The sequence below is a fragment of the Cebus imitator genome, unplaced genomic scaffold, assembly GCF_001604975.1.
Source record: "Cebus imitator isolate Cc_AM_T3 unplaced genomic scaffold, Cebus_imitator-1.0 Scaffold856, whole genome shotgun sequence".
In the NCBI taxonomy this organism is placed as follows: domain Eukaryota; kingdom Metazoa; phylum Chordata; class Mammalia; order Primates; family Cebidae; genus Cebus; species Cebus imitator.
The window spans coordinates 245,847-271,359 of NW_016108171.1; the positions used below are offsets into that span (position 1 = coordinate 245,847).

The 25,513-nt window shown below is 44.7% G+C and overlaps 1 protein-coding gene and 1 long non-coding RNA gene across 23 annotated transcripts in view; one reads left to right on the forward strand and one right to left on the reverse strand.

Moving 5' to 3' along the window:
* Nucleotides 1–24,004, forward strand: part of IKZF1 (IKAROS family zinc finger 1) — a 100,227-nt gene extending 76,223 nt beyond the window's left edge. For 13 of the 22 annotated variants that reach the window (XM_017520580.2, XM_017520566.2, XM_017520568.2 and 10 more), the window contains 4 exons: nucleotides 750–917; nucleotides 5,607–5,732; nucleotides 9,995–10,129; nucleotides 18,090–24,004. In XM_017520580.2, coding sequence (XP_017376069.1) covers nucleotides 750–917; nucleotides 5,607–5,732; nucleotides 9,995–10,129; nucleotides 18,090–18,799 — 1,139 coding nt within the window. In that variant the 3' untranslated portion in view covers nucleotides 18,800–24,004. The remainder of the gene's footprint in view (nucleotides 1–749; nucleotides 918–5,606; nucleotides 5,733–9,994; nucleotides 10,130–18,089) is intronic. The other 9 variants (XM_017520584.2, XM_017520569.2, XM_017520574.2 and 6 more) reach the window with 3 other exon arrangements.
* Nucleotides 324–5,627, reverse strand: LOC108297890. Its single transcript, XR_001822377.2, has 2 exons — nucleotides 5,108–5,627; nucleotides 324–4,179 (listed from the first exon to the last, which is right to left on the reverse strand). It is a non-coding gene; the product is annotated as an uncharacterized LOC108297890 (long non-coding RNA).
* Nucleotides 24,005–25,513: the final 1,509 nt, after the last annotated feature.

Here is a 25,513-nt window from a genome sequence, read left to right on the forward strand (position 1 = left end):
TGACTTGTATTCCCTGCCATAGGGAGGTTTGGGACTTTTCTTTGGAAGATGGGGGGCTTCCTTCACAGTTTCTTAACTTCTCATTTTATTCAATCTTTCTCCATCTCTCTCTCTCTCTTTCTCTCATCCTCACGCTCTCTGTCTGTCTCTCTCCTGATTTGCCTGCTTAGGGACAGACAGGTAATGGAGAAGAAATTGAAAGGGAAAATACAGGGAAAATGTAAATGAAAAGAAGTTATTATAACTGTTATAATGAAGTGCCTTTCATTTAAATATAAGAATGTAACGCTGAAATGAACTTGTGATCCTGAAATGCATTTTTAATGAGTTTCCTTTTTATTTTGCTGCTTCAGTGGCATATTTTAAAGACCCTTTGAAAAAAGCCACATTAAAAACCCCACCAAATGCCACAACACGCAAAATTGGATATTGGTTTATTCCAAAACTGCTGATCAGGAAGAGTGGCTCTTCATCACAAAATGTTGCAGTCACTTTATTTAAATGAGTTTGAATTTGCATTGTGATGTGCCATTCTGATTTAGGGAAAAAAAATTAGATTTTCAGATCAAATTGACCCAGCCAGTGAAGCGTTAAGGAGCTGGCAGGTTTAGTCTGAAAGCCTCATGTTCTATCAAACCTGCAGCCGGTGGAAGTCACCAAGCCCCCGTGGGAAACAACTTTCTTGTAGCGCTGTCCTCGTGTCCCTACGCTGAGTTTAGTTCTCACCGGCTCTCCTCTCTCCGTCCCAGGAGAACGGCCCTTCCAGTGCAATCAGTGCGGGGCCTCCTTCACCCAGAAGGGCAACCTGCTGCGGCACATCAAGCTGCATTCCGGGGAGAAGCCCTTCAAATGCCACCTCTGCAACTACGCCTGCCGCCGGAGGGACGCTCTCACCGGCCACCTGAGGACACACTCCGGTAGGTCCCCTGGACGCAGTCAGGGGCAGTCCGGGTGTCTGGGGCTCCTCTGCTATGCCCTTGAGGGTCCCAGATTGCATCCTGGCTGGCTAACCCTGAGGCCTTTCCAGCTCGCAGCCCTGCATCAGGTGTGGGCTGACACTTCCTTAACATTGCCCTCCCTCATATTCTATTTTCCCCATCGCACCAGGGGATTGGGCCCCGGGACCCCCATGCGCGCGCGCGCGCACACACACACACACACACACACACACACACACACACACACGTCTCACCTTAGGTAGCGTGTTTCAGAACAGTTCTCCTCATCCCATTTGTCAGGCTAGTGGGGTTTCCATAAAGAATTGTGCAGGAAATGTTTTCACCACATGTACTGCTAAGACCAAAAACGTTTCCGAGTACAATTTGTTATGTTAGCTGTTAAGTCACACTTCGGAGTGTTTTACACAGGTATAATGGGATAGCTATTTTGCAGAACTGGTAGACAAGGGTGATTTAGGGCACATCCACCCAGTCTGAGCCCAGTGTAGCTCTGACACCAAAAACCAGCCAAGGCCACAGTTGCAGAGGCCAGTCTGGGGCTGTTACCAGGTTTTAGACAGCAGCCTTTCTCTTTGAATTAGACAGATAAAGTACAACTCAAATAATCCAGAGTCTTGGCAAGATCATCAGAGGCATAAATGCTCCATCATTCTCAAAACACTCCCATCCTGTGAAGCCCAAATCCACTATAGTTTGGTTAGATCCCCTTCCTCTGCCTCCTGAGAAATAGTCCACAGTGTTTCATTACCCAGCAGCCCCATAATTCCACAGAGCAGAGGAAAAGCGGGCTCTTGGCCAGCCTGTCACAGATCTTGTTTGCCTGAGTGTGGTCTACACAACATGAAACCCACAGTTCTCCTTCATACTGTCCAGTCGGGGATATTTGCTATAGTATACTGCATGGGGCTTGTGGGTGGGAGGTTGATGGCCTTTGTCCTTCCCCCCGAAGAGCCTCCTGCCCCAGCCAGCCACCAGCCTGGGCCCTTCCCCAGTCAGTAGTCTCTCTAATCAGGTGCCCAGGAGAATGGCAATGCTTCAGACCAGCTGCTCCTCACCCTCCCCGGGTGGCAGGATAAGGAGGAGCCTCCCTCAGTGAGGCAGGGACGTGTGCTCTTTGTGAAAGGTCTGCAGCAGCCCAGGCCATCTCTTCCCAAATGTGACGTGGATTTGATGATTGGGGGTTTTAGAGGCTGCTCATTGTGTCCATCTCTTTATCACACATTTACTGAGCTTCCTGGGGTGACCATTCTGCACGGGAGACCTCAGGTGCGCACAAGGAAAGCATCAGCTTTATAGGAGGCATGACATTGAATCTGAGGGGACGGAGGGAACATAAGGAAGGGTACAGTGGATCCTGGGGTGAAAAGTCAAGAGAGACTTCCCATAGAAGGGAGGGACTTCTGAACCACATGCTGGAAGGCGAGTGTCTGAAGCTTGCTTTAGAGAAGTTGTAAACCAGTGTGTGAGTCAGCAGTAATCCCAGAAAGGGGTGTGGCCCCCATATTGGCAAGAATGCAGTCTCTCTCCTGGCGGGTGGTCCCTGCGGTAATCCACCCAGTTGGCTGGAGACAAAAAGGAGAGGAGTCGCAGGGACTGGTGCACCCCCTCCTTTCCATCCTGACCTCCTTCCCGGGGGTGCACATGGAGAAGGATCCCCACATGCTCTCGATCAGAAAATTGTGAGGATTTGGGTGATTTGACTTCCTAAAAACTTCCAAGAAAGTGGCTATACTGTGAGGAGTTGCTTCCCCCAGAGGGCAGGTGGGTCAGCAGGGGGCTATGAAGTGGGACAGTTGCCCTGTTACAGGGGGGCAGGGAGAACAGGTGGCTCCCCTGAGATGGGAAGACTACTGTCTTGAGCATCTTTAGATGTTCACCTGGGCGATGAGCATGGATGGTGGTTCCACCTGGAGCCAAAGTGGTGCCTGGGGATGACAAGAAATGGGCCTCAGTAGAGAGGACTATGCTGTCTTTCTGCCGTGCTAACAAGTGATCTAGGAGGAAGCCTCACAGCTGTCGTTGCTAAGGGGTCATGGAGACATAGACAGAGTTGGCAGCAATAGTACCTTGGGTCAGTGGGAAGCGCCACTTCCCATGTCAGTGGAAAGCACAAACACTCATTTTTAAGTTGACACCAACCCTAGGTCATCATCATTCCCAGATTACTCTGACTGCAGTGGAATCTGTCATGTACATCAGTCCTTAAAAGCAGAGCTGCTCTCTTTTCTTTCCTGTGTGGAGTTAGGAACACCTAGTGGAGTGTTTTACGTTATTCTGGCTCCAGGCCTGTATATTTCGTTTCAGGCATGATGGTATCCTACTCTAAACACCGCAGATTACTTGAGTAATTATAGAACAGTGGTAGACTTTGGACCGTGTATTTCTATTCTGGTTTCACGGATGAGCAAGTGGAGAAAACCATCATGGGTGCAAGACTTCTGGGGATCTGTCTGTCCGAAAATGCTGTGGAGACACACACTGCTCTTGGGGAAAGAAGCAGTGATGATTTCCTCAAAATGGTTTCATTGAAGTAAAATAAGGACTTCGGCCATCGTCTGGCAAATTCAAATGTGGTCACACTCTATTCCATTGGGAATGACCATTCCCTTGTCCCATTAAAAGCGAGGATCAATATCACAGCTTTCCCTAGTAGCTGGTGGTGGCCTGAGGTCTTATGGACCAGCACGTTAGCAGAAATAGAGAATTCGTCCCATGCTGACAGCAGGAGGGAGCTGGGGGATTTTGGAGGGGTGGAGAATAGATCTCCCTTCCTGCCTCATGGCTTCCTTTGAAAGTTGCAAGCTTAGAACTTCTTTCCTACAGAGTATTGGGCTATGCTTCAAGATACTCTTGAGCTCAGTCGCTTATAGTGAACATGCTTCTTATGTTCCAGAGTTAAAATCAATTGTATTTTCAGAAAAATGGATGTTCAGACACCATAGCATATATACCGGAAACAATTTGATCATGAAATTTACTGAAGGAACAGCTTTTTCAGAAAAGGACACTGAGTGGTTATCTATATCCTGTTAATTTCTAAAAGTAATACTCAATAAAATGCGCAGTTTTAGGCAATATTCTATATTGCAACATTATTTCTTGATGTCGGGGGTACATCACTTTGTATAAATAAAGAGAGATCCTTTTCATTCTCTATTAAATGGTCCAGAAGTCAAATTTTGGCTACCACGTTGATCTTCTTACTGTGGCTTCTGTTCACCTAGGAAAGAGATTTAACCCGTAGAAGCTCTGGCTAAACCACTTTACCAAACATTCCTATTTGGATGGTCTTAATTTTTATACAATACTTTGAAATATGTTCAATCAAACAACATAGAAGATTCTGCTGTTAGGTTGGAAATTTATATTCCCTATAGAAGTGATTAAAGATACTTTATTCAGTTTATCTCTTAGGATGGTATCTACTGAAGTCCTTAAACTTGGGCATGATATGAATTCCTGGCTCATCTTTCTTTTTCCTAAAATATCACTCAATAAAATCCAGGAAGGACGAAAACTCATTATATAGAACTGCACTGCCCCATACAATACCTACTACCTACATGTAGTATTTTTAATAATAATTTAAAATTAAAATTAAAATTTCAGTCCTCAGTGGCACTAGCCACACTTTTTATGTCCAATAGCTGCATGTGGCTGGTGGCTACCATATTGGACAGCACTAATGGAGAGCATTTCTATCCTCATGGTCAGTTCTGTTGGACAAGGCTAATCTGGAAGCTACGCCATCCTAAAGCTCTTTGGCAAAAAAGCAAAGCTTTTCCATAAGCTCTGTTTATGAAAAATACATTTTGTATTATGTATATGTATATGAAAATACATATACACAGAATGTATATGTATATGTATTGTACATACGCATAGAATAAAAAATACATATACATAGAAAATACAAAATATTTTGTATTACATCTACACATACATGGGAAATACAAAATATTTTGTATTACATCTACACATACATGGGAAATACAAAATATTTTGTATTACACCTACACATACATGGGAAATACAAAATATTTTGTATTATAATGTAAGATACACTTATATTATGTAAGAAAGTATATTTTAGAAATAAAATGCCCATTTCATTCAAGCGTATTTGTCCAGCATGGTTTCTTAGAGACCTCAAGTGATCCAGTGTAGCACCTGGAACTGAATTCACTCCGGCTGCATTCAACGTAGCCCCAGCATCGTGGCAGATCCGGCCCACAGCATAGACTGGAGCCTACTCTGTAGGCAAATCTGAAGACAGTGTAGCCAACACGCAGGCCTTCCTCACATCTCTGTCCAGTCACCGGCATCCACATTGTAACACAGCAGGGGCTCGTTTCCGCCAGTTAAAGGATAGGCTTCAGTGATTGGGGAGGAGAGAATTTGGTAGTCAGTAAAGCAGACAAATTAAGACAAAACAAGAGTCTCATGAGTTCTTGGTACCATGAAAGAAGCCCTTGTGCATTAACATTTTTAAATTCAGTAATTTTCACCAAGTCCTTAACACTTTTAGCTCTCAAGGGTAAAATTTTTTTTTTAGCTTTTTTTGGTAATGATTGTATTGCATGCATTCCCCTTACACATAAGGCTGACATTTAATTGGGGTCTTGAACTCAATTGTGTTTTCTGCAGTTGGTAAACCTCACAAATGTGGATATTGTGGCCGAAGCTATAAACAGCGAAGCTCTTTAGAGGAACATAAAGAGCGCTGCCACAACTACTTGGAAAGCATGGGCCTTCCGGGCACGCTGTACCCAGGTAAGCGCTGCTGCTCGGAGGCCAGCCTGGTCGGCTCTCCCCCCAGCACGGCGGGGAAGGAGGGCGCTCTGCAAGCAGCCTTAGGAGCAGAGCCACGGGCCTGCTTCCCGCCTGGGCTGGGAGGGAGAGAAGTTTTTGGCCAATAACATCACAGTTTCGCTAGAAGCACACTGTGCTTCCCAGCTTTCTGGGTCCTCATCTGACCAGAGAGAGCTTGATTTTAAAACCCTTCCCACTTTCAATCAGGAGAAATGAGGATAGCAGTGACCTTAAAAGTTTTGGGATTGTTTCTTGGATGTTGGTGGTTTTAAAACAACAACAACAAAAAAAAAACACCTCGAGTAGTGATCATTTCTTTGTAAACAAAATAAAATGTAAAATCTTGTTTTAAAACAATTTTTTAACAAAGTTGATCAAATAAGAACTTTGAGGCCGTGATTTTAAGTGTCAGTTCGGACTGAGGGCGCGGTATCCACCCCTGCCTGGAGTGTGAGGCTGAAGTTTGTTGGAAGCCCCCCGTAGCTGATAGTATTGAGGCTGTCAAAGGATGAGAGGGAAAGTCACTTCTTGTGTAGGAGCTGTGATGCTCTGCTGTGTGTTGCCTGACGAGGTGGGACTGGATTCCGACCCCGGAGGCTGCAGAGTAAATGATGTGGAGAGCACTAAGGAAGGCTGGATTCACCCAGGGGAATGGCAATGTTATAAAAGCTTCCTTCCTAATTGTTTAAGAGATAAGCAATTTATAAAGAGATCAAATAAAGTTAATCTCTTTCAAAACAGTATTCATCTAGCACTACCCCTGGAAAAATCATCACTAGACTGGGAGGTCAAAATTCAACAAATGGTGGAGAATTTATTAAGCCTTATTCACCTTCCTGACTTTGACAAATGGTTCTAAAGGGAAAATTCACCAGAATACCCTCAGATTATTCATGGCAGATGAGAGCAGGAAAAAGCAATGTTGAGAATGGCTAAAAGTGGATTCTGGTTAGTCTTGGCATGGAGAGGCAGCATCTCATCTGGCCAGAGCTCTGCACCCAGATGCTGTCTTCTCTGCCAGTCAACCAGGGACCTGGAGCTCACAAGCGATTCCTCCGGGCCTCAATTTTCTCACCTGTGAAATGGGAAGATACCATTAAGTCATCATGTGGCTTCTTTCAAAATCTCAGGTCTAGAATGGAAAGGTATTGAGGGTGAGTGGAAGAGAAGAAACGGGATATTAAAATAATAATAATAGTAATTTAACGGTTATTTATTCACATGGCGAGACCCCAGGACAGAAGACTAATGGATGAGGAGATGATTATGTTCCTTTGAAATAAAATGTCAACATTCAAATACCATTTTTTCTATAAAAAAAAATGAATGGGTCTTGAAAGTAAGTGCTCCTAATGATGTAGTTTACATAGTAATGCTTAATAAGCCATTTTATTTACTCAAAAAATATTTACTGAGGACTTATAATTGATAATACCAAGCCCTATTGAATACAGTAATCTGATATGCACATAGAATTGAAAAGACAAAATGAACAAAAGAAACAGACAGTATATTGTTTCTGTCTGTTTCCTCCACTGTTTTCATTACTAAAGGAACAAGCTGCAGTGCACAGCCAGCTGAGGGGCGCTGCCTGGGGAGCAGGGGAAGCAGCACTCATTTCACTGAGACCTGGGTTTGGGTTTTCTGTTTTTGAATACGACCCAGAGCTTGTCACTTAAATGTGAGTGATAATTCATGCCTGGCCACCCTCGTAGCAATGCTCTGAGAGAAATGTGAGGGAGTAGTTCCAGGTGTGAGCAGGGGCATAGACACGTGTCAGGTACTTACCTAAACATGGACGTTTTGGCCACTGACATACTGACACCTTCAAGCTAATCCTTCTCTGTTGGTCTCTTTGTCAGTAAGATTATGTCCCAGTATGTGTATTAAATGTTACCCTGTGGTGAGTGTCAATTTCCCCCTAAGATGTTAATTTATTCCCTTTGATGGTTAAGTTACTTGGACTACCACAGTGATGCCTCCTCTATGTCCCCACACTCAGGAGGCATGAAAGCTTCTCTAGGAAGGAGCGGTGATCTGGTCTCAGTGTGGCAGCAGGCAGAGTCAGGCCCGCACTTAATTACATTGAATTGTTTCTGTCTGGTGTGGCATCAAAAGGTGCAAAATGATCATAAACACCTTGCGACAGTCACCTTTGGTTTTTGCCTTGCCAACACCTAACCCTGGTAGTTCCTGCTGCTTTAAGGAACTTGGAGCATTGAGAAGATCCATCAAAGGACTTTGACAGAAGTCCTCCTGAACTACGCTGGGGGCCAGGAAGACAAGCAGGAGCTTGGTCATTTCAGCTGTGCTGTGCCTGGGTGGGTGGAACCTGTGCCTTCTGACGCATCTCTCCTCTGTCCCCCTCTGAGAACCCCTCATCTCTGCTCAGATGGATGGGCGAGTAGTCTCTTCCCCCACCCCTGAAGTCCCGTTAGATTGGGTGGTTACAGTAAAATCAAAGCCTCAGCTAGGTGATATAGGAAAAGATGAATTTTTCTGAATATAATTTTCTTTAGTAAAAGGCTTTTGGGTCACCTGTTATAATTTCTCATTGTCTTTATAGATAAAAAAAAATAAGTTTCTCTTGAGCCTCTGGTGCATAATCACCAGCCTTTGGAGGTGCATGTATCTAAGGACAGAGTAGCCCATGACTCAGGAGCATCAGGCTCACTTGTTCCTTGCTGTGATCAACTCTGGGGGTGGAGGCTTTTGGGAAGCCCTGTGCCATGGTGCAGAGGAAGACCCCTCATTGCTGGGAGCCCTGGGCAGGCTGCATGCGCGGCTTTGCAGGGAAGGATGGACATGTCAGAAAGCACATTAGCTTAATAGATGAAGTGTGTGACCAGTGGAATTGGATTTTATGGATTTATGTTTATCTTGCGTGTAAATCAGGATGTGGGCTATGTATGTTTGCCCACTTAATAAAAAACACATATTTCAAATGTTAAAAATATACCAGCAACAATAGCCAATTTGAAATATGTGTTTTCAAAGTTACATTTGTAATCGCATTGAAAACATAAAATACTTAGAAATGAGGAAAATCAGCAAACCATACTGAGACAAGAAAGAAAATGTGGGAGGTTAGAGGGGTGGAGAGGGCTGGATGCTGTCCATGCGCCCCTGCCCAAATTACAGTATCACTTCAGCATAAAACTGGCCTGTAAATCTTACTGGAATCTGGTACCCATGTATCCTGAAGTATCTGGATATAAGCATGAGATAATTGGCAGCATTTTAAAAGAAGAGTAATGTCAAGTGATGTATGAAAATGTGGCTAAAATGGATGGAACTCTTTGAAGAATAGGCAGACAAATCAATAATAGAGATGGATAAACCTACCGAAGACCCCGTGGTAAATCAGTGTGAAATACCTGAGGCAGGAGGAAGCATAAGGCAGGAACAGTACAGGAAGAATTGATCAGGCATTTAAGATAATCAGTTTCCATTATCAGCTCCTTATACACGAGGATAAATTGCAGGGAAATGAGTTGTATTTTTAGAACTCCAACCACAATAACTAGATGTAAAAGATAGATGCAGCTATGCAGGATACGAAGTTGTACCTTCAATTATGGAAAGAGACGACATAGAATAATCGAGAATGACTAGAAATGGGCCACACATCAACATTCACCTCCGTAATTTGTAAATTCTCTAAATAGTCAGGGGTGCTTTGAGTTTCAGGAGTTTGCCGTGTGTTCAGAGATAAGGGGCTCTGGTTTTTTCTCCGCATTGCCCAGATCTGCTGCAGTACTTTGGGGGCCACATTTTTGTATCTCAGTTCACTGTGCTAGTCCATGAAGTCAGACGTTAGGTCAGACAGTTCTTTGCATCTCAGAGGGCTGCTGTTAGGACTGAGTGAGGTAGTGGATTTGGGAGTATTTTGAAAGTTAAAAGGACTTGTCCAAGGGACATCATTGCTTAATCCAGTCCAGCCTCTGGCGATGGTGGTGGTGCTTGTGCATTTGGATGTAAAGGGGACGATGTGTGGTGAGCAGCTGTCGGAGGAAGAAGCCTTTGCAGGTGGCTGGTCGTTGGCATTGCTGGGGCTGCCTCCACCTGTCTGGCAGTGTTGCTGGGAAGATTAGAATTAATCTCTAGGAAGGGCCTGGCTCTTGTAGGCAATTAACAGATGTCAGATTTCACATTGGACATGACTGAACCCTTTAAACATAAGGCATTTCTAAACTGGCCTCTTTAACTGTCTTTGACTTTAGTCATTAAAGAAGAAACTAATCACAGTGAGATGGCAGAAGACCTGTGCAAGATAGGATCAGAGAGATCCCTCGTGCTGGACAGACTAGCAAGTAACGTCGCCAAGCGTAAGAGCTCTATGCCTCAGAAATTTCTTGGTAAGAGTTAAATGTTTGCTGTCTCTTAAAAAACAACTATGCGGGTGTTTTAGGTACAAGTGGAAATGAGTTGAGGGTAGAAGAAAGGGAAAAAAGTGAGATTTTTTTTCAAAAGCAAAAATTGGCAAGCTATATCATTCCTTAAATATCTTAGAATTTTTTCCAATAAGTGTCTTAGAAATAACAAATCTCCTGCCAGTTTTTCCTAGATGTGATTGTGTAGTGTCCACGGACTTTGCTGTGATCTGCCTGTGGGCACCGTCCCTAAGGGGAGGTTGGGCCACCGTGCACGGGGTGGAGAGTGTGGGCCTAGCTCAGCTGGGGGACATCACACTGCAGGACACCCCAAGCCTGGCCAGCTTCTTCAAGCTTCAGATCCTCATTTTTCAATGAAGCTCTTAACGTTCCCCTTATGGGGACTCTGAAGGGTTCATGGGAGGAATCGTACAGTGACTGACCCCTGAGAAGTGTCTGCCGAAGACTGGGTTTAGCTAGGTTTGCTGTTTTGCCTAATGCTTTGAGAGATAAAAAGGAAGAACAAGACCATGTTTCTCTCTAGGAGCATTGCCCAGAGTAGGTGACAGGCACACCAACACGGCCATCCAGCCAGACGCCGCAGGGTCCAAGTGGGAAGGCGTAGGCTTGGACCAGTGCAGAGTCAATACAGAGCCACTGACACTCGTGAGCTCCGCAGCATCTCACGGGGTGATTGTGAACATGCCGTGACGGCCGGATGTGAGAACATTTGGAAACCCTCAGTGTGAAGGTTAACTCTGTCTAGGAAAGAGGACCAGTAAGTGCTCCATGAAGCTGAGGTGCACCTTGGAAGAGGGATAGGGTTTTGGCACATTCTAGGTGTTGGAGGAATGCGGCAATCTAGGCAGATGGATAAAATCAGGGAGAAACCGGAATGCTGACCACGAGGGCTGGAGTGAGGGCCTGAGGACATGACGGAGGAGCAGGGCGTGTTCCCAGCTTAACTCAGGTACCCATGGGGAGGCAGGAAAAGTGAAACTGTCCCAGGTAGCTGTACCACAGGATGAATGGCTCCCAATGCCAGGTGAGATAGGGACCCTTCATTCAGTCAGCAGGAAAGAAGCATGGGCATATTTTTGATGAGCACAATGGCTAGGACAGTAAAGACAGCAAGTACCAAAACTGACTGGAAAAGGTGGAGTGTGGAGGCGGCAGCAGCGGGCTTGGAAAGAGAGGCCTGTGAAGGGGAAGGGTTGATGTCGGAGGAACGTAGCGGTGAGGGCAGGGATTGGGTGAAGGAAACCGTGAGTCAGTCACACACACTGAAGTAGAGTAGTGTGCCCTTGATGGAAAGGATAACACGAGGTTCTGGGAAAAGACGGGGTTCTGTTTTTGACATGTTGATTTTCAAGGACCTCTGGTGTCTGTGACACATGGGGAAATTGTGGTGGGGGGTGCCAGAACAGGGGCTAGTGAGGCCAGGGGTCTCAGAGGGCACCTGTTGACCTGCAGGATGGCAGGAAGGGGGAAGGACAGAGGCAAGGCCACATCCCGGGCACCAGCCTCAGTTTCAAACAGGGCTCCCTTTTGACCTTTGGATTAAATAGAGGTTTGTCATAGGTTGGGGATCAAGAGGAGCAAGGGAGAGAAGGATTCAATTTACAAAAGGAATGAAAGCCACTGGCTGAGGCAGTGAGGAGTTGTCCACATACGCCTGAGCCTTTGGACCATGAGAACGAGGGAGACCCTGCCTTCCTGAACAGAGCAGGAGTGAGGTCCTGTGCTGAGCATAAGCGGTAGGATTCCAACAGCAGTGGGCATAGGGCCCACAGGCTGCCCCCTGAGCAGCCAGCATCTGCTTGGAGGCCCCCTGGGATGGACATAGCGACAGAGAGGTGGGTGTTGACTGGGAGATGGGCAGCGATAAGGCAGTGAGTGTGTGCAAGGGGAATGAAGGGTTGCTGACCTTGAGAAGCAGGGACGGCATCCTCTGTCAAGTGAGGAGCCTGCAGAATGCTTTGGTGAATGAACATTCGCAGCCCCTTTTAGCTTTGGAGACTTGAAAAAAAATGAGAAAATCATCTGTGAAACTAGTGGAGCCACTCCCCAACCCCGCCAGTGTGAGACCACAATGTGGGCGTTGGCTTGAGATGCTTCCGTGTTGATAGATGAACTAAGCAACACAGTGCTCTGATGGGGCAAAGCAAAGATGAAAAAGGAGTCCCCAGGGGACACAGTGGGAACAGTGGGCAAGGGTAGCAGAAGAGGAGTTAGAAGCAAAAGACTCACAAGCAGCTGCGTGATCTGTTGGTGATTGGCAGTTCATTTGTAAAATAATGCCTCTTCCTGCCCTAAAATGCCTACCTTAACCCCACTTCAACTTGATGAGATTTCCATCAGTCATTCCTAATGTATCACAGCTTCTGCAGCCCTGAAATGAAAAGGCCAGTGAGTCTCTAAGGCCTTGCCCCACTTCTCAGGTGCCGAGTTTAGCCTTCATGTGAGCTTAGAAAGAGAGTCGGAATGGAGCTGTTCTCATACAAGCTGGCCCAGTAGTGCTTCAGTTGAGAGCTCCATGCTTCAGAGTCAGCTCCAGCTAGCAGTGACTGGTGGTGGCCTTGAGCATGGTGCTGGGCTCAGCATTGCCATCTGTGGAGTGGGTGTGGACCTATTGCCCTGCCTTCTCCCAGAGCTGTTCTGAGGCTAAAAAGGAGTGACGGATGTGATGGTGCTGTCAACACTAGAAAGCATCTTAAGAATGTAAGATGACAGGATTTTCACGTTGACCATTGCTCAGTGGCATATGGTTTTGCTTTATTCATCTATAACCTATGGATAAAATTTTTACCTGAAACTTTGACATGCGTATGAATAAGTATTTGTTTTGCCAGCAACATTCCTTACCATCAGGGCCATTAAAGATCTCCTCCTCTGAGATCATCAAATACAGGAGAACAGGACTGATTCATCTAATTAGAAAAGGGACATACTTGTTGGTTTTAGTCTGGTGTGTGAGGTAGGAACACTTTTGACATAGAGAAAAGCACAAAGAGGAAAACAACAATTACCAATATTCCTGCTACCCATTATCATTTGTTTGGTATATTTTCTTCTTTTATAAGAAAAAGAAACCCTGTTATATTATTAAAGTAACACAAAGTTAATATAAGGAATTTTAATGCAAAGATAAATGTTTTTAAATCACCACAAATCCCAACACCCAGAAATTACCAATATTAAAAACAGGGAAGCATCATTTCAAATATCTTCCTATGCATATGTATGTGAGTGGACAGGCTGATGAATAGATGGATTGATGGATAGGTAAATAGGAAATAAATATCTTCATAAAGATTCCAACGTAGTATACATGCCTTAAATTCAAGAGGTGGAAAAAGACCCAAACAAAACTGGAGAACTGGCTTATCTGAAATATTCTCTCACATAAAGGGATATTATTTTTAAAGACTCCTCTAAGATTAAAAATATGTATTATGTATTAAAAACATTAAGAAATTTGAATTATTTTTTAAATCCAGTTGTTTCCATTTAAATAGTATCTACTGGCTCACTGCTTTGAAAAATAAGGACAGTATTCCAGTTCGCATTCAGCGTTCCAGGGTTCACAGTGTCTTACTATTTTTACATTGTTCAACTTTGTAATATTCACATTCCGTTCTGTAATCATAATTCATAGTAGTTTATTTATTACTAAATCTATTTAAATAGATTCAAGGATCAGACCCTGCCCTTTTATCCCTGTTTCTGTTTATTTTGATTAATCTCTTCATTGATTGGACTTTACATTCAAGCAACTTTTTTCAAAAAGTTTCTGTAGGTGTTCTGTGATTGTATTGTGTTCGAGGATGGTGGCCTGTTGCCTTTGTTTTTGACGAGCATTTTGACAGAGCCTAGGGTCTTGGGTCACTGTTTTGTTTTGTTTTGTTTTGTTTTGTTTTGTTTTGTTTTGTTTTGTTTTGTTTTCTCCCTTGAGAACTCTTTAGATTTTGCTGATGGCATTGCTTGTTGAATGTTGCTATGGAGACATCAAAGTCTAGTGTAACCGTTTCTTCTTAAAGGTGATTTGCATTTTATTTCTGAATGCCTGAGGGTTCTTTCTTTAACCTTGAAGTTAAATACCCTAATTAGGATGTATCTTGGTCTATTCATTCCGAATAAAAATTTCCTACCATTTTATCTAGAGAGTCCCTTTTTTCTCTATTTCTGGGAAATTCTCTTTTATATAAATATGTTTTGTTCCATCTATTGTGATCTCTGTTGAGGGATACCAGTTGTCCGTATGTTAATTTGTCTTCCATATCTGTTAACAGTTCTTTAAGTTTTTTGTTTATTTCTTTGTCTATTTTTACATTACTCACTGTTCTCTTGTGGTTTTCCTCTGTCAGTAACTTAATTTTTAGTAGTTCCTGTTCTATTACTTGCTATTTTTAATCCATGCATTAATTCTATAACAATATTATTTTTCTCCTTATTTTGCTTTCTGAAACCTGTAATCTCTTTCTTCCTTTTATTTTGTTGCTTTTGCATTTTATTTTGCATATTTTTAAAATTGGTTCCATGTTGTGAAGCAATTATGAGGCATTTTCTCTCTTCTTGGAATTAAGGACTTTTTTCCCCTAGGATGGACTCATTGGTCTCTGTTTTACTTCCTTTCTTTCCCTGTATTACTAACAAATATTTTCATAGTAACCGTGACATTTCTTTTCATCTTGCTTGTTCTGCTTGGTCTAATATAGTTTGATTGACGTTTCAACCTTCTTCCCACTGTATTTTTTTTTTCCTGTGAGAGCTATTGAGTTTTCTAAATCCTGAATGAATGCCAAAGATGGGGTTGGAGGAGTTTGGTGAGGAAAAGTGCAGCCTTTGTTAAAATACTTTTCCTTTGCCTTCTCTCCCTCATCTGAAATTTAGCTAAATGCCCTAAGCCATCAGCGCTGAACCAAGTTGGGGAATGCTTCATCCCCACAGGAGATACTCTGGGGCTTTGGGGCCATCTGCCCCTTCAGTGTAGACCATGGAGGACTTTGCTTCTGTCCCAGGGAGCCTGCAGGGGCTCACTTCTCCATGGTCATCTGATTCTTGCCAGCCAAACTTTCAACTGCTATTTTGATCAGAACAGGAAACAGATACCTATTTGAATCATGTTTGTATAAGTATGAGGCTATGAGGGAAAATGCTGAGGTTATTGTTGACTTGTACCTAAAGATTTGGAAATGAGATTAGCAGCCAAGCTTTGCCCTACATCTCATGCCAGAATTCTCTGTTTCTTTCCAGTCTTTGGTGTGTGTGTGTGTGTGTGTGTGTGTGTGTGTGTGTGTGTGTGTCTGTGTCTGTGTTTGTACTCATACACACCATAACGAAATACATATTACATATGTAGTTTTATATATGTAATATTCGATGTCTATACGTCACATGTTCTTTCAGCTGATTGCTGTTGGTGAAATTTATAGGTTTTTATTTTTCTTGTTTTGTTGGATAGTAGGGAAGAGAAATTCGATGGGTAATTTCCATGTTCCACAGTAATCTGGCATATATGTTGATTTTTTTCCTACACCCATTTGTTGTGATACCAGGTTTTGAAAACAACAGATTTCAGTGGTTGCTTGGGAAACCATGGAACCATGACTTGGGGAGAGACAGGATGATTAGGTGGGAAAGCATCTTTCTGGTGGGGCTGTAAAGACTTACGTTTAGCAAAATTGGCAAGAAAGTCCATTCCCCTCCTTTTCTTGCCTTGATTCGGTAGAGGGATAGACTTGGATACAAACTAGAATGGATTTGTCCTGCTGTATAGTAAGAGTAACAGGACATTTAGTTGCTCAACACACACACAAAAAAAAATGTGTGTGGTTTCAGCAATGTTATACCATTACTTTTTCTGACCTTTAATGGAGAGAAACACCACTTCTTTGCTCACTACCATTGACTTCATAAGTTTTCATCCTGTTCTGTTTCTGGAAGGGTATACCTGGCCATGCACAAGTTTTCTTTCCGTAATCAGAGTATGTGCCACTTCTGACCACCAGTATATGAAAACAGACAGAAACCAGGCTATTACGTGATACATATCCATTACAAAAGAAGACATGAAACTCAAAGGTACTTTATAGTATAATGGGGCATATAGTCCTGGAAGATTCTTAATGGTCACAGATTTTATAAAAGGACTATTAGTAAATTTGTGAATTACAGTGTAGTTTATCTTTCTGTTAGTAAGAACCAGCTGAAGCCCTCAGTGTCAGGTGCAGCGTGGGAGGTGGTGGAACCTTCCCTTGTCACCACCCTCATGAGCCACCATCAGCCATAACCTGCACTTTGGGGAAGTCTCGAATTATCCCTCACTGTTGCCCCTTTTCAATCTGTTCTTTCCACAATGAATGAGAAGGCCACTTCTTCCTTCAAACCCTTCAGTGGTTTTCATTTTCCTTTAGACAAAGTCTGCCTGGCTGGCCTCTGCCTGTCCCTCCTGTGTATCTCTCCAGCATTGCCCCCACATGGAGCTCTGGTTCCCTGCCCTTCACCTGGTCCTGCCACACCTCCCAGCCTCCTCTCCCTTCAGAACCTTCCGTCTTGTTATCCCCGACACTGGGACACAAAACCCTCCTTGTCTGGCTGACTCTTACAAGATCAGAAGCCTGTGTAATGCTCTCATAGCAAGCTCCCCTTGTCTTCATGGATTTCTCAGATGGAAGGAATTATCTGTGCGATCATGCATGAACTTCTACCTATCCTCCCCTAGTAGCTGTTTGTTGCTAAGGATGGGGACCACTCTCACTTGCTCACCATTCTGTCCCTCTGTCCCGTCCAGATGTGTTGAAGGAAGGAAATACACACAGTAGGGGTAAAATATAAACTGTTCAGACATTCCCTGGTTGGGCTCATGTGCTTTGATTCATTAATGTACCACCACTGAGAGTAGAACACAGCCACAGTCTTGCCAGTAAGGGTGCAGTTACTGTCATTAATGAATTTCCTAATTAAACCATGATTATTGAGAAGGTGTGTCTTCAAGACATTTTTTTTATTAAGATGTCTACTCCAAAGCTAATTGAACAAGCCAAATCTAGGCTCCTGTTTCACCATTGCCAGGGAAATGAGCTCATGGACTCCTATGAACTGATGATGTTAGATCAGAAGCTTCTCGAGGCCAGGGCCCAGTCACTGCTGATGCCTCTACAGTAGTAACATCAGTAGTTCTCAATAATTTTTTTAAGTAACAGATGAATGCGAGTGTTTTCCCCTTAGCTTCCTTGCCGCGCCTCCTGCACTCCCTGGCATGTTTCTGTGGAGCCCTGCTTCCGGCCTGCCAACTACAGAGAACTACTATTAAGTCTGAGTATCCTTTCCACTCTCATCACAAATCAGAGCTCATCTACCTTTCAGTTGTTTGTCAAAAATGTGTCATTTTATTATAAAAAATATACGGTCATCACGGATTTTGATTAAATTTTATGCTCGATCGTTAAAATTATTAAATGTAATTATTAAAATTATTAAACATCCCATATTTTAAATATATTGTATATAATGATAATTATTGTGTATTTTAAGTCAATAAATGTAGAATTTAGTTGTAAATTACTGAGAACACTCTACTGAAAATGCATCATTTAAAATACGCTATTTCAAATATGAAATGAAATACAGTAACATAATTCAATTCAAGTCAATTAATCTTTGGTTCCCCTATTTATTCATTCATCCAAGAAAATCTCTTTAAGTGCCTATGATAGGTAAGTCCTGGCTCGTTGCCCCCCTAGACAGATGCATGGGGTGTGGTGCAGGTGTGATGTGTCCGCAGGTGTGTGTGTAGGTGTGCAGGTGTGGGGTCCGCAGGCGCGCTGGGCCCCCAGGCCGTGTTCCCCTTCCCCTCCCCAGGCGTAGATTTCAGCTGTCTCTGCCGGACCTGACCGGTTCCGGAGGTGGTCACCCCCCACTCACTGTCACCTGCTTCCCACAGGGGACAAGGGCCTGTCCGACATGCCCTACGACAGCAGCGCCAGCTACGAGAAGGAGAACGAGATGATGAAGTCCCACGTGATGGACCAAGCCATCAACAACGCCATCAACTACCTGGGGGCCGAGTCCCTGCGCCCGCTGGTGCAGACGCCCCCGGGCGGCCCCGAGGTGGTCCCGGTCATCAGCCCCATGTACCAGCTGCACAAGCCGCTCGCGGAGGGCACCCCGCGCTCCAACCACTCGGCCCAGGACAGCGCCGTGGAGAACCTGCTGCTGCTCTCCAAGGCCAAGTCGGTGCCCTCGGAGCGCGAGGCGTCCCCGAGCAACAGCTGCCAAGACTCCACGGACACCGAGAGCAACAACGAGGAGCAGCGCGGCGGCCTCATCTACCTGACCAACCACATCGCCCCGCACGCGCGCAACGGGCTGTCGCTCAAGGAGGAGCACCGCGCCTACGACCTGCTGCGCGCCGCCTCCGAGAACTCGCAGGACGCGCTCCGCGTGGTCAGCACCAGCGGGGAGCAGATGAAGGTGTACAAGTGCGAACACTGCCGGGTGCTCTTCCTGGATCACGTCATGTACACCATCCACATGGGCTGCCACGGCTTCCGTGATCCTTTTGAGTGCAACATGTGCGGCTACCACAGCCAGGACCGGTACGAGTTCTCATCGCACATAACGCGGGGGGAGCACCGCTTCCACATGAGCTAAAGCCCCCCGCGCCCCCCGGGCCACCCCCAGGAGAAGCACAAGGACTGCCACCGCCTCGCTCCGCCAGCAGCAGAGACTGGACTGGACCGGATAACGTTGTGCTTGGATTTGTAGCTGTTTTTCGTTTTATGTTTGAGTTGGTTGGGGTTTGATTTGCTTTTGAAAAGATTTTTATTTTTAGAGGCAGGGCTGCATTGGGAGCACCCAGAACTGCCACCTTCCTCGATGTTTCCCCAGACTGCTGGCTGAGATTCCCTCACCTGTTGCTTCCTAGAATCCCCTTCTCCAAATGACTAGTCTAAATTTTCAGAGAGAAATAGATAAAACAGGCCACAGCCCGGGAAGGAACTTGCTGATCTCCGTGCTAGTCTCCGTGCTAAGCACGGGGTTCACACGCCAGGTCTTTTCCAGTCCCCAGACACAGGGAGCACAGCCCCTGCCTGTGGCTCTGCCAGTGAGCAGATGGACATGACAGATGTACCACCGCCCAAGTGCCCATACAGCAGGGCCAACAGTCTGTGCCCAGGCCAGCTTTGGGCCACATGCAGCTAGGTCTCAGAGGCTGCATTTTTGAGAGAAAATACTATTTTAAGTCGTATTCTGCATAGGAAAATGAACTGTTTGGGGAAAGCCGTGTCTAACTGCCCTGGGTGGAGGGAGAGGTCAGGCTAGGGCCTTTCAGCTCCTCCTGGATTCACTGGCTTTGCGGAGACTGCTCAGATGGCCTGAGCCTCCCAAGGTTTGCTGCCAGTATAGGAGGAGCCGGTCTTCCTGTGGGCACATCTGGGGAGCCCAGTTCCCCACTTTTTCACTCCTATGCATTTAATGGCCCCCAAAGTCTATCACTACAATTTAAACACTGGTCCCGAAATTTAGATCTTCAATATTTTTGAACCTCTCAAACGGCAACATTCATCAGAAATCAAAGCTTTATTTCAGATCTGTTCCTTCCCTGGCTGGTTCCACCTAAGAGCAGAAGAAGCCTCTTTTCCTGAAGAAATCCAGTCCTAGTCCTCATTTTAGTTATGTGCATCTGTTTGTAGCCACAAGCCTGAATTTCTCAGTGTTGGTAAATTTCTTTCCCTCTTCTCACTGTATATTATTCTCATTTTAAAGCCCATAAAAGAGTGATTTAGAATGATCATTAATTTTCAGCTTAATGAAATACGTGAAGCCCAGCATCTCTCTTGCTAACACACAGAACTCACCTGTTTGAAAGTAAGCTTTCAAACGTGGCGAAGCCCTTTTCTGTAACGGCAAAGCAGCATGTGTGTTCACATATACTGCTTTGTAGGATGGCTGGCTCTGCACCTGTGGGATATTGGAATGCACAGGGCAATCGAGGGACTGAGCCAGACCCTTGGATAGTAATGCCACCAGATCTCCCAGGAAAGAGTAGGCAGGTGGCATTGCAGGTGAGAACCCTGCCCATCCATGCTATGACATGGAGGCACTGAAGCCCAAGAAAGGTGTGTGGAGATTCTAATCCCAACCAGCAAAGATCTCCTTTAAAATTAATGCTATCATTAAGGTCATTACTCTCAACCACCTAGGCAATGAAGAATATACCATTTCAAATATTTATAGCACTTCACCAACACTGTCCCAAGATGAAGCAACAGAGGGGAGATTGTACATAAGCACCTCAGCATTTAATCCAAACAGGGGTGCTTAGTCTCAGCACTATGACATTTCAGGCTGAATACTTATTTGTTGGGAGGAGTACGTATCCTGTGCATCATAGGATATTTAGCAGCATCCCTGGTCACTACCCAGTAGATGCCGGTAGCACCCCAAATTGACAACCCAAACTGTCTCCACGTATCACCAACTGTTCCCTTTGAGGAGAAATCACTCCTGTCGGAGAACCACGGACCTAAATGAACTCTAAACCCATCAAAGGTCTGGGAAGCCTTCCAAGAAAAAATAAAATAAAGCACTTGAAGAATATTCTCAATATTCCCAGTCAGCAGTATCAAGCCTGACTTGTGATCCTGTGGAACCATTATAAATTCTATAAATGAATTATTCCCCTTCAGTCTTCAAAAACATATTTCCTCATAAACATTTGAGTTTTGTGGAAAGGATGGAGTTAACAAAGATATCATTCTTGAGTCATGGATTTATCTGCTTACAGAAGGGTGTGGCATTGGAAACTGGAATAAACAGCATTGCCACACCGATGCACTGGTGAAGGAAGAGAGAGGAGCAAGGGCTTTAGACAGCACTCATTCAATATGCAATTACAGAGAAAGATGCGCCTTATCCAAGTTAACATCTGTAAGGTGAGAGCCTTCTTAGGGTCTCTCTAAGAGACTCTCTTAGTTTGTTGCAAATTTCACCTACTCTGTCCTTTTCCATTCATCCCACTGTGTCAATTGGTTGAAGGGAGTTATTTTTTCAAGTGGAATTCAAAAAAAGCTCAAACCAGAACTGTAAATAGTGGCTGCAGGAATTCTTTTCTAAACTGCTTTGCCCTTTCCTCTCACTGCCTTTTATAGCCAATATAAATGTCTCTTTCCATACCTTCTGTTGTGGTTTTATAGTGTAACGCCATTTTTCTTTGAAACTATTGTATTTAAAGTAAGGTTTCATATTATGTCAGTAAGTAATTAACTTATGTTTGAAAGGTGGTCATATCATGGACCAAAAGTTGCTGAAGTTTCTCTTCTAGCTGGTAAAAGTAGGAGTTTGCATGACCTCACACTTTTCATTGTGTAGTTCGTTCTGTTGTATGATGGCATGAGTGTGTGTCTTGGGTACCGCTGTGTACTGCTGTGTGCCTAGATGCCATGCACTCTCATTGTGTTTGAAGTAAATATTGGAGACAGGAGGGTTACCCATAACAGCTTGGCCTGTTGATTACAGCTAGAAATCACTGTTTTTTGTTCCCTCCCGCTCCCTGCCACCCCACCTTCCCAGGATGTGGATAGCGTGAATCTCAGCTCCTTGCCTCATATTCCTTCTGTAATTTGTACCTAGAGAGTGTGATTATCCTCATCCAAGAGTCACTAAAAATCATCGCATTATCATTGTATTATCACCAAAGGATAACTCCTAGCTCCAGTTGCTTCAGATAGCAGCATGTCCCATTTCAAATTTAGAATTAGCCGCACAATAAAATCTTAGAACCTTCCTTGAGAAAGAGCTACCTGAGAGTAGATTTGTTATATGGTTTCCCCTCCTGTTTTATGCTTTTCTCTTTTTTTTTTTTTTTTGACTGCAAACTATGAGTTTTGTCTTGTCCTTTTCTTGCCAAAACAAACACAAGATGAACTGAACTTATTCAGACAAATCATGACACCAGTGTATCCTTCCTTTCTTCAGTTCCAGCAATAATGAATGGTCAACTCTTTTAAAATCCGTATCTCTCTCATTCATTTCAATGTATTTTTACTTTAAGAGGAACCAAAATTATTAGACTTATTTAAGACGTACAGGCATCAGAAAAAAAGAAGCACATATGCTTTCGGTGCGATGGCACTCACTGTGAACATGTGTAACCACATATTAATATGCAATATTGTTTCCAATACTTTCTAATACACTTTTTTATAATGTTGTGTGTGGTGATTGTTCAGGTCGAATCTGTTGTATCCAGTACAGCTTTAGATCTTCAGCTGCCCTTCTGGCGAGTACATGCACAGGATTGTAAATGAGAAATGCAGTCATATTTCCAGTCTGCCTCTATGATGATGTTAAATTATTGCTGTTTACCTGTGAGCAAGGGATGTACCACTGGAGGGATAGAGTATCCTTTTGTACACATTTTGAAATGCTTCTTCTGTAGTGATAGCACAAATAAATGCAACGAATACTCTGTTTGCCCTATCCCGTGAAGTCCACACTGCCATAAGAGAAGACCCAGCAGCAGAGCAGCAATCTGCCTAGACTTTCTCCCAGTGAGATCCCAGTATGAGAGGGAGAAGCGAGGGGCCTCGGGGCAGCGGCAGTACCACTTGGGAACATGTGTGGTATCATGTGGCTGGCGCAGCAGTTCAGCGCAGCAGACCTCCCATCTGCAACAGTGCTGGGCAAGGGGATTCTAAGTCCCCGTCTTGAGAGTGGGTGAGGTTAGAGGGCAACAAGAGATACATTTGCAGTTCTCCACTGCAGTATGCTGCAGGCCTTCCGTGAGTGGCCGGGCCCAGGGTGGTGGGAGCACAGAGGGCAGAGTGACCACAGTGAGTGCACCTTCAGCATAGCCACTTTGCAGAGCCGCAAGGGCTGGGCTGGTGCTGGGAGGTTCGTCTGAGCTCCGCTGCGGAATCTCACTACTGCAGACTCTCTGGTGAAAATCCTTGTTCCTTTCGGATGAAGAGCCAGATATCATTTGGGTTCAGATCCAGCCAATCAAGTCAGGTGACTACCTTTAATGTGGCACAACATCGGATCCAAACAAGACGAAACTCTAGGGAAATAAACAGTGCATTGGGTTTCACACTGGGGCCTGGCACCACTAGCCAAGCAGGACTTTTGAAAATGTCTTTGCCAAGGCAGCATCTTTAGGAGAACTTTTCAGCCTCCTTAGGTTATCTCATTGAGGGATCATGTTGTATATATGTACATGTACATATAATGATACATTTGTTTACAGATCTGTTCAGCCATTTTTATAGCTACACCTTGCATATTTCCCAGTGATCACAGTACAAAAAAATAAAGAATATCTACAGTTAGTTAAAAAATAGCCTGGACTCAAACTAAGAGGGAAAAGTAGTTTAGAAGGGTGGGGGTCGGGCAAGAGCATGATAAAGATGTTGAGCTATATTTTTGTTACACTCTAAAATACGGGCTAGCAGCTCAATGCCTTAGGAAGCTAGACCAGCAACGTAGTGACATGAAAAAGAGGTTCCAAAACTCTTTTAGGAGCCACGGGTAGGATGACAGGCTTCATTTGTTAGTTTTCGCTAGCTTGTCTTTTACAGAAGAATTACCCTCAACATAGCCTTTCGACGCTGTAAATCTTGAGTATTCATTTACCCTCTTCTGGTCTCCTGGAAACAGCTGCCAGCCGCATTTCACTTCTCTTCCTGAGGAGTGGGGTAAATTTAAAAGCCAAGCTATAGTTTAGATGTTACTATAGAATTTTGGAATTGGAAATTTAAAATCAGGACGGAGGACTAGGAGACCCAAAATTCCTGATCTCATTTCTGATGAATTTGTCACATTTTCTGTCAAAATAAAATGTCTTGGAGGTTGTGACTTCTTGGTGAAACCCTCTCACATTCTCGTTGAAAGCACGTGGGTTCTCAAGGAACAAAATCCCTTTGGCTGTTGGCAAAACTCATGTCTTGTCTTTATGGCCTCTCAACTCCAACACAGGGCCAGGCACAAAAGAGACACTCAAGGTATTGAGCAATTGGTAAAAGACCCGGAGGAAGTTTCAGACAACCAAAGCAGAAACTCCATGTTCCTCCAAAGCCCAGGACATCCATGTGAAAACGTCTGGCCTTTCCTCTGCACTGGAACCCAGAACCGCTGGCACAGGGTTGCTGTTGCCTGTACAGATCTGTCTTGTCTGCCTTTTTGCAAATCATCCGCCCCTAACTTCCTCTAAGGAGGCAGAAAGGGATTCCCCGTGGCTCTTAGAATAGCAACCCTGCCCTCAGCATCCTAGGCTCCCATTGGCTTCTCCTGCCATTAAACAGGCCTGAGCAAAACCAACGCCCAGTTTTGGGCTGCCGTGAAACTCCCTCATGGACTCCAGCCTTGCCCAGGCTCCACTGCCTCCAGTCGTCTCCCAGGATTTTATTTCCCAAATGCAGCTCGGAATCACCTGAGTGGCTATTAAAAATGCAGCTTTCAGAAGCCTCCTCCTGAACATTCTGGAGCTGGAGGTCTGGACACAGCCCACCCATGAGGTGTGGGACTAACCCCCAAATTGTGCTAAGCAGATTTCCAGTCCATTCCCCTTGAGACAGTTACACCCTTGCCTCTCTTCCTGGGCCTAAAACCCATTTTTGGAGGGAAGGAGAGGAATCAATAATAGTCTCTTTTTTTTTTCCTCCCGAGTTTGAAACAACCCAGATATTATAGATAAAAGACGCAACAAGTGGGAAACAAAAAAGAAAAAAATAGCTTTCTTCCTCATAAAACTGAAGAGAGGACATAGCTTCACGGTGTGACCCTAGCGGGAATTATACTCGTCCTGCGTTAGATAGACTTGCCACGTGGCCACAGGTAGCAATTAAGCTCAGGAGCCCCCAGCAAAGGCTGAGCCCTGCCCTACAGGATGGGGAGATGGGACCAGACCCTGTACACTGCAGGCAGCAGAACCCCGTGGAGCAAGAGGAAGCGCACTCGGTTCCTACGACCAGACTCAAGTTCAAGCCACTCCTTTCCTCCTGGGGTCCAGCAAGGGGCTTTACCAAAGTCCATCCACATGGAAACAGGAGGCAAGAAAATAGAGTCCATAGCCATCCCCCATCACCCCCTGGATCTCAGCGTATTTCCCCTAGTGGAGAAGCCAAGCCTGTTCACCCAGACCTCCATGGTCCACTGAGATGGGAGGTCATGCCTCAGCTGCCATTGGCCTCCACAGTGACTCTCAGTGTCACAGTGCCTCTCTCTGGCTGCACTTCAGTGGGAGCCTCCTAAAGGCCTCCCTGCCTCCCCAATCTCCTTAGTCCAACCCAGCCTTCTGAGTTCTCAATAGTGATTGTGTTAAAGCAGGAAACTGATCAGTCACTGACCCTGCCCTGCACACACATC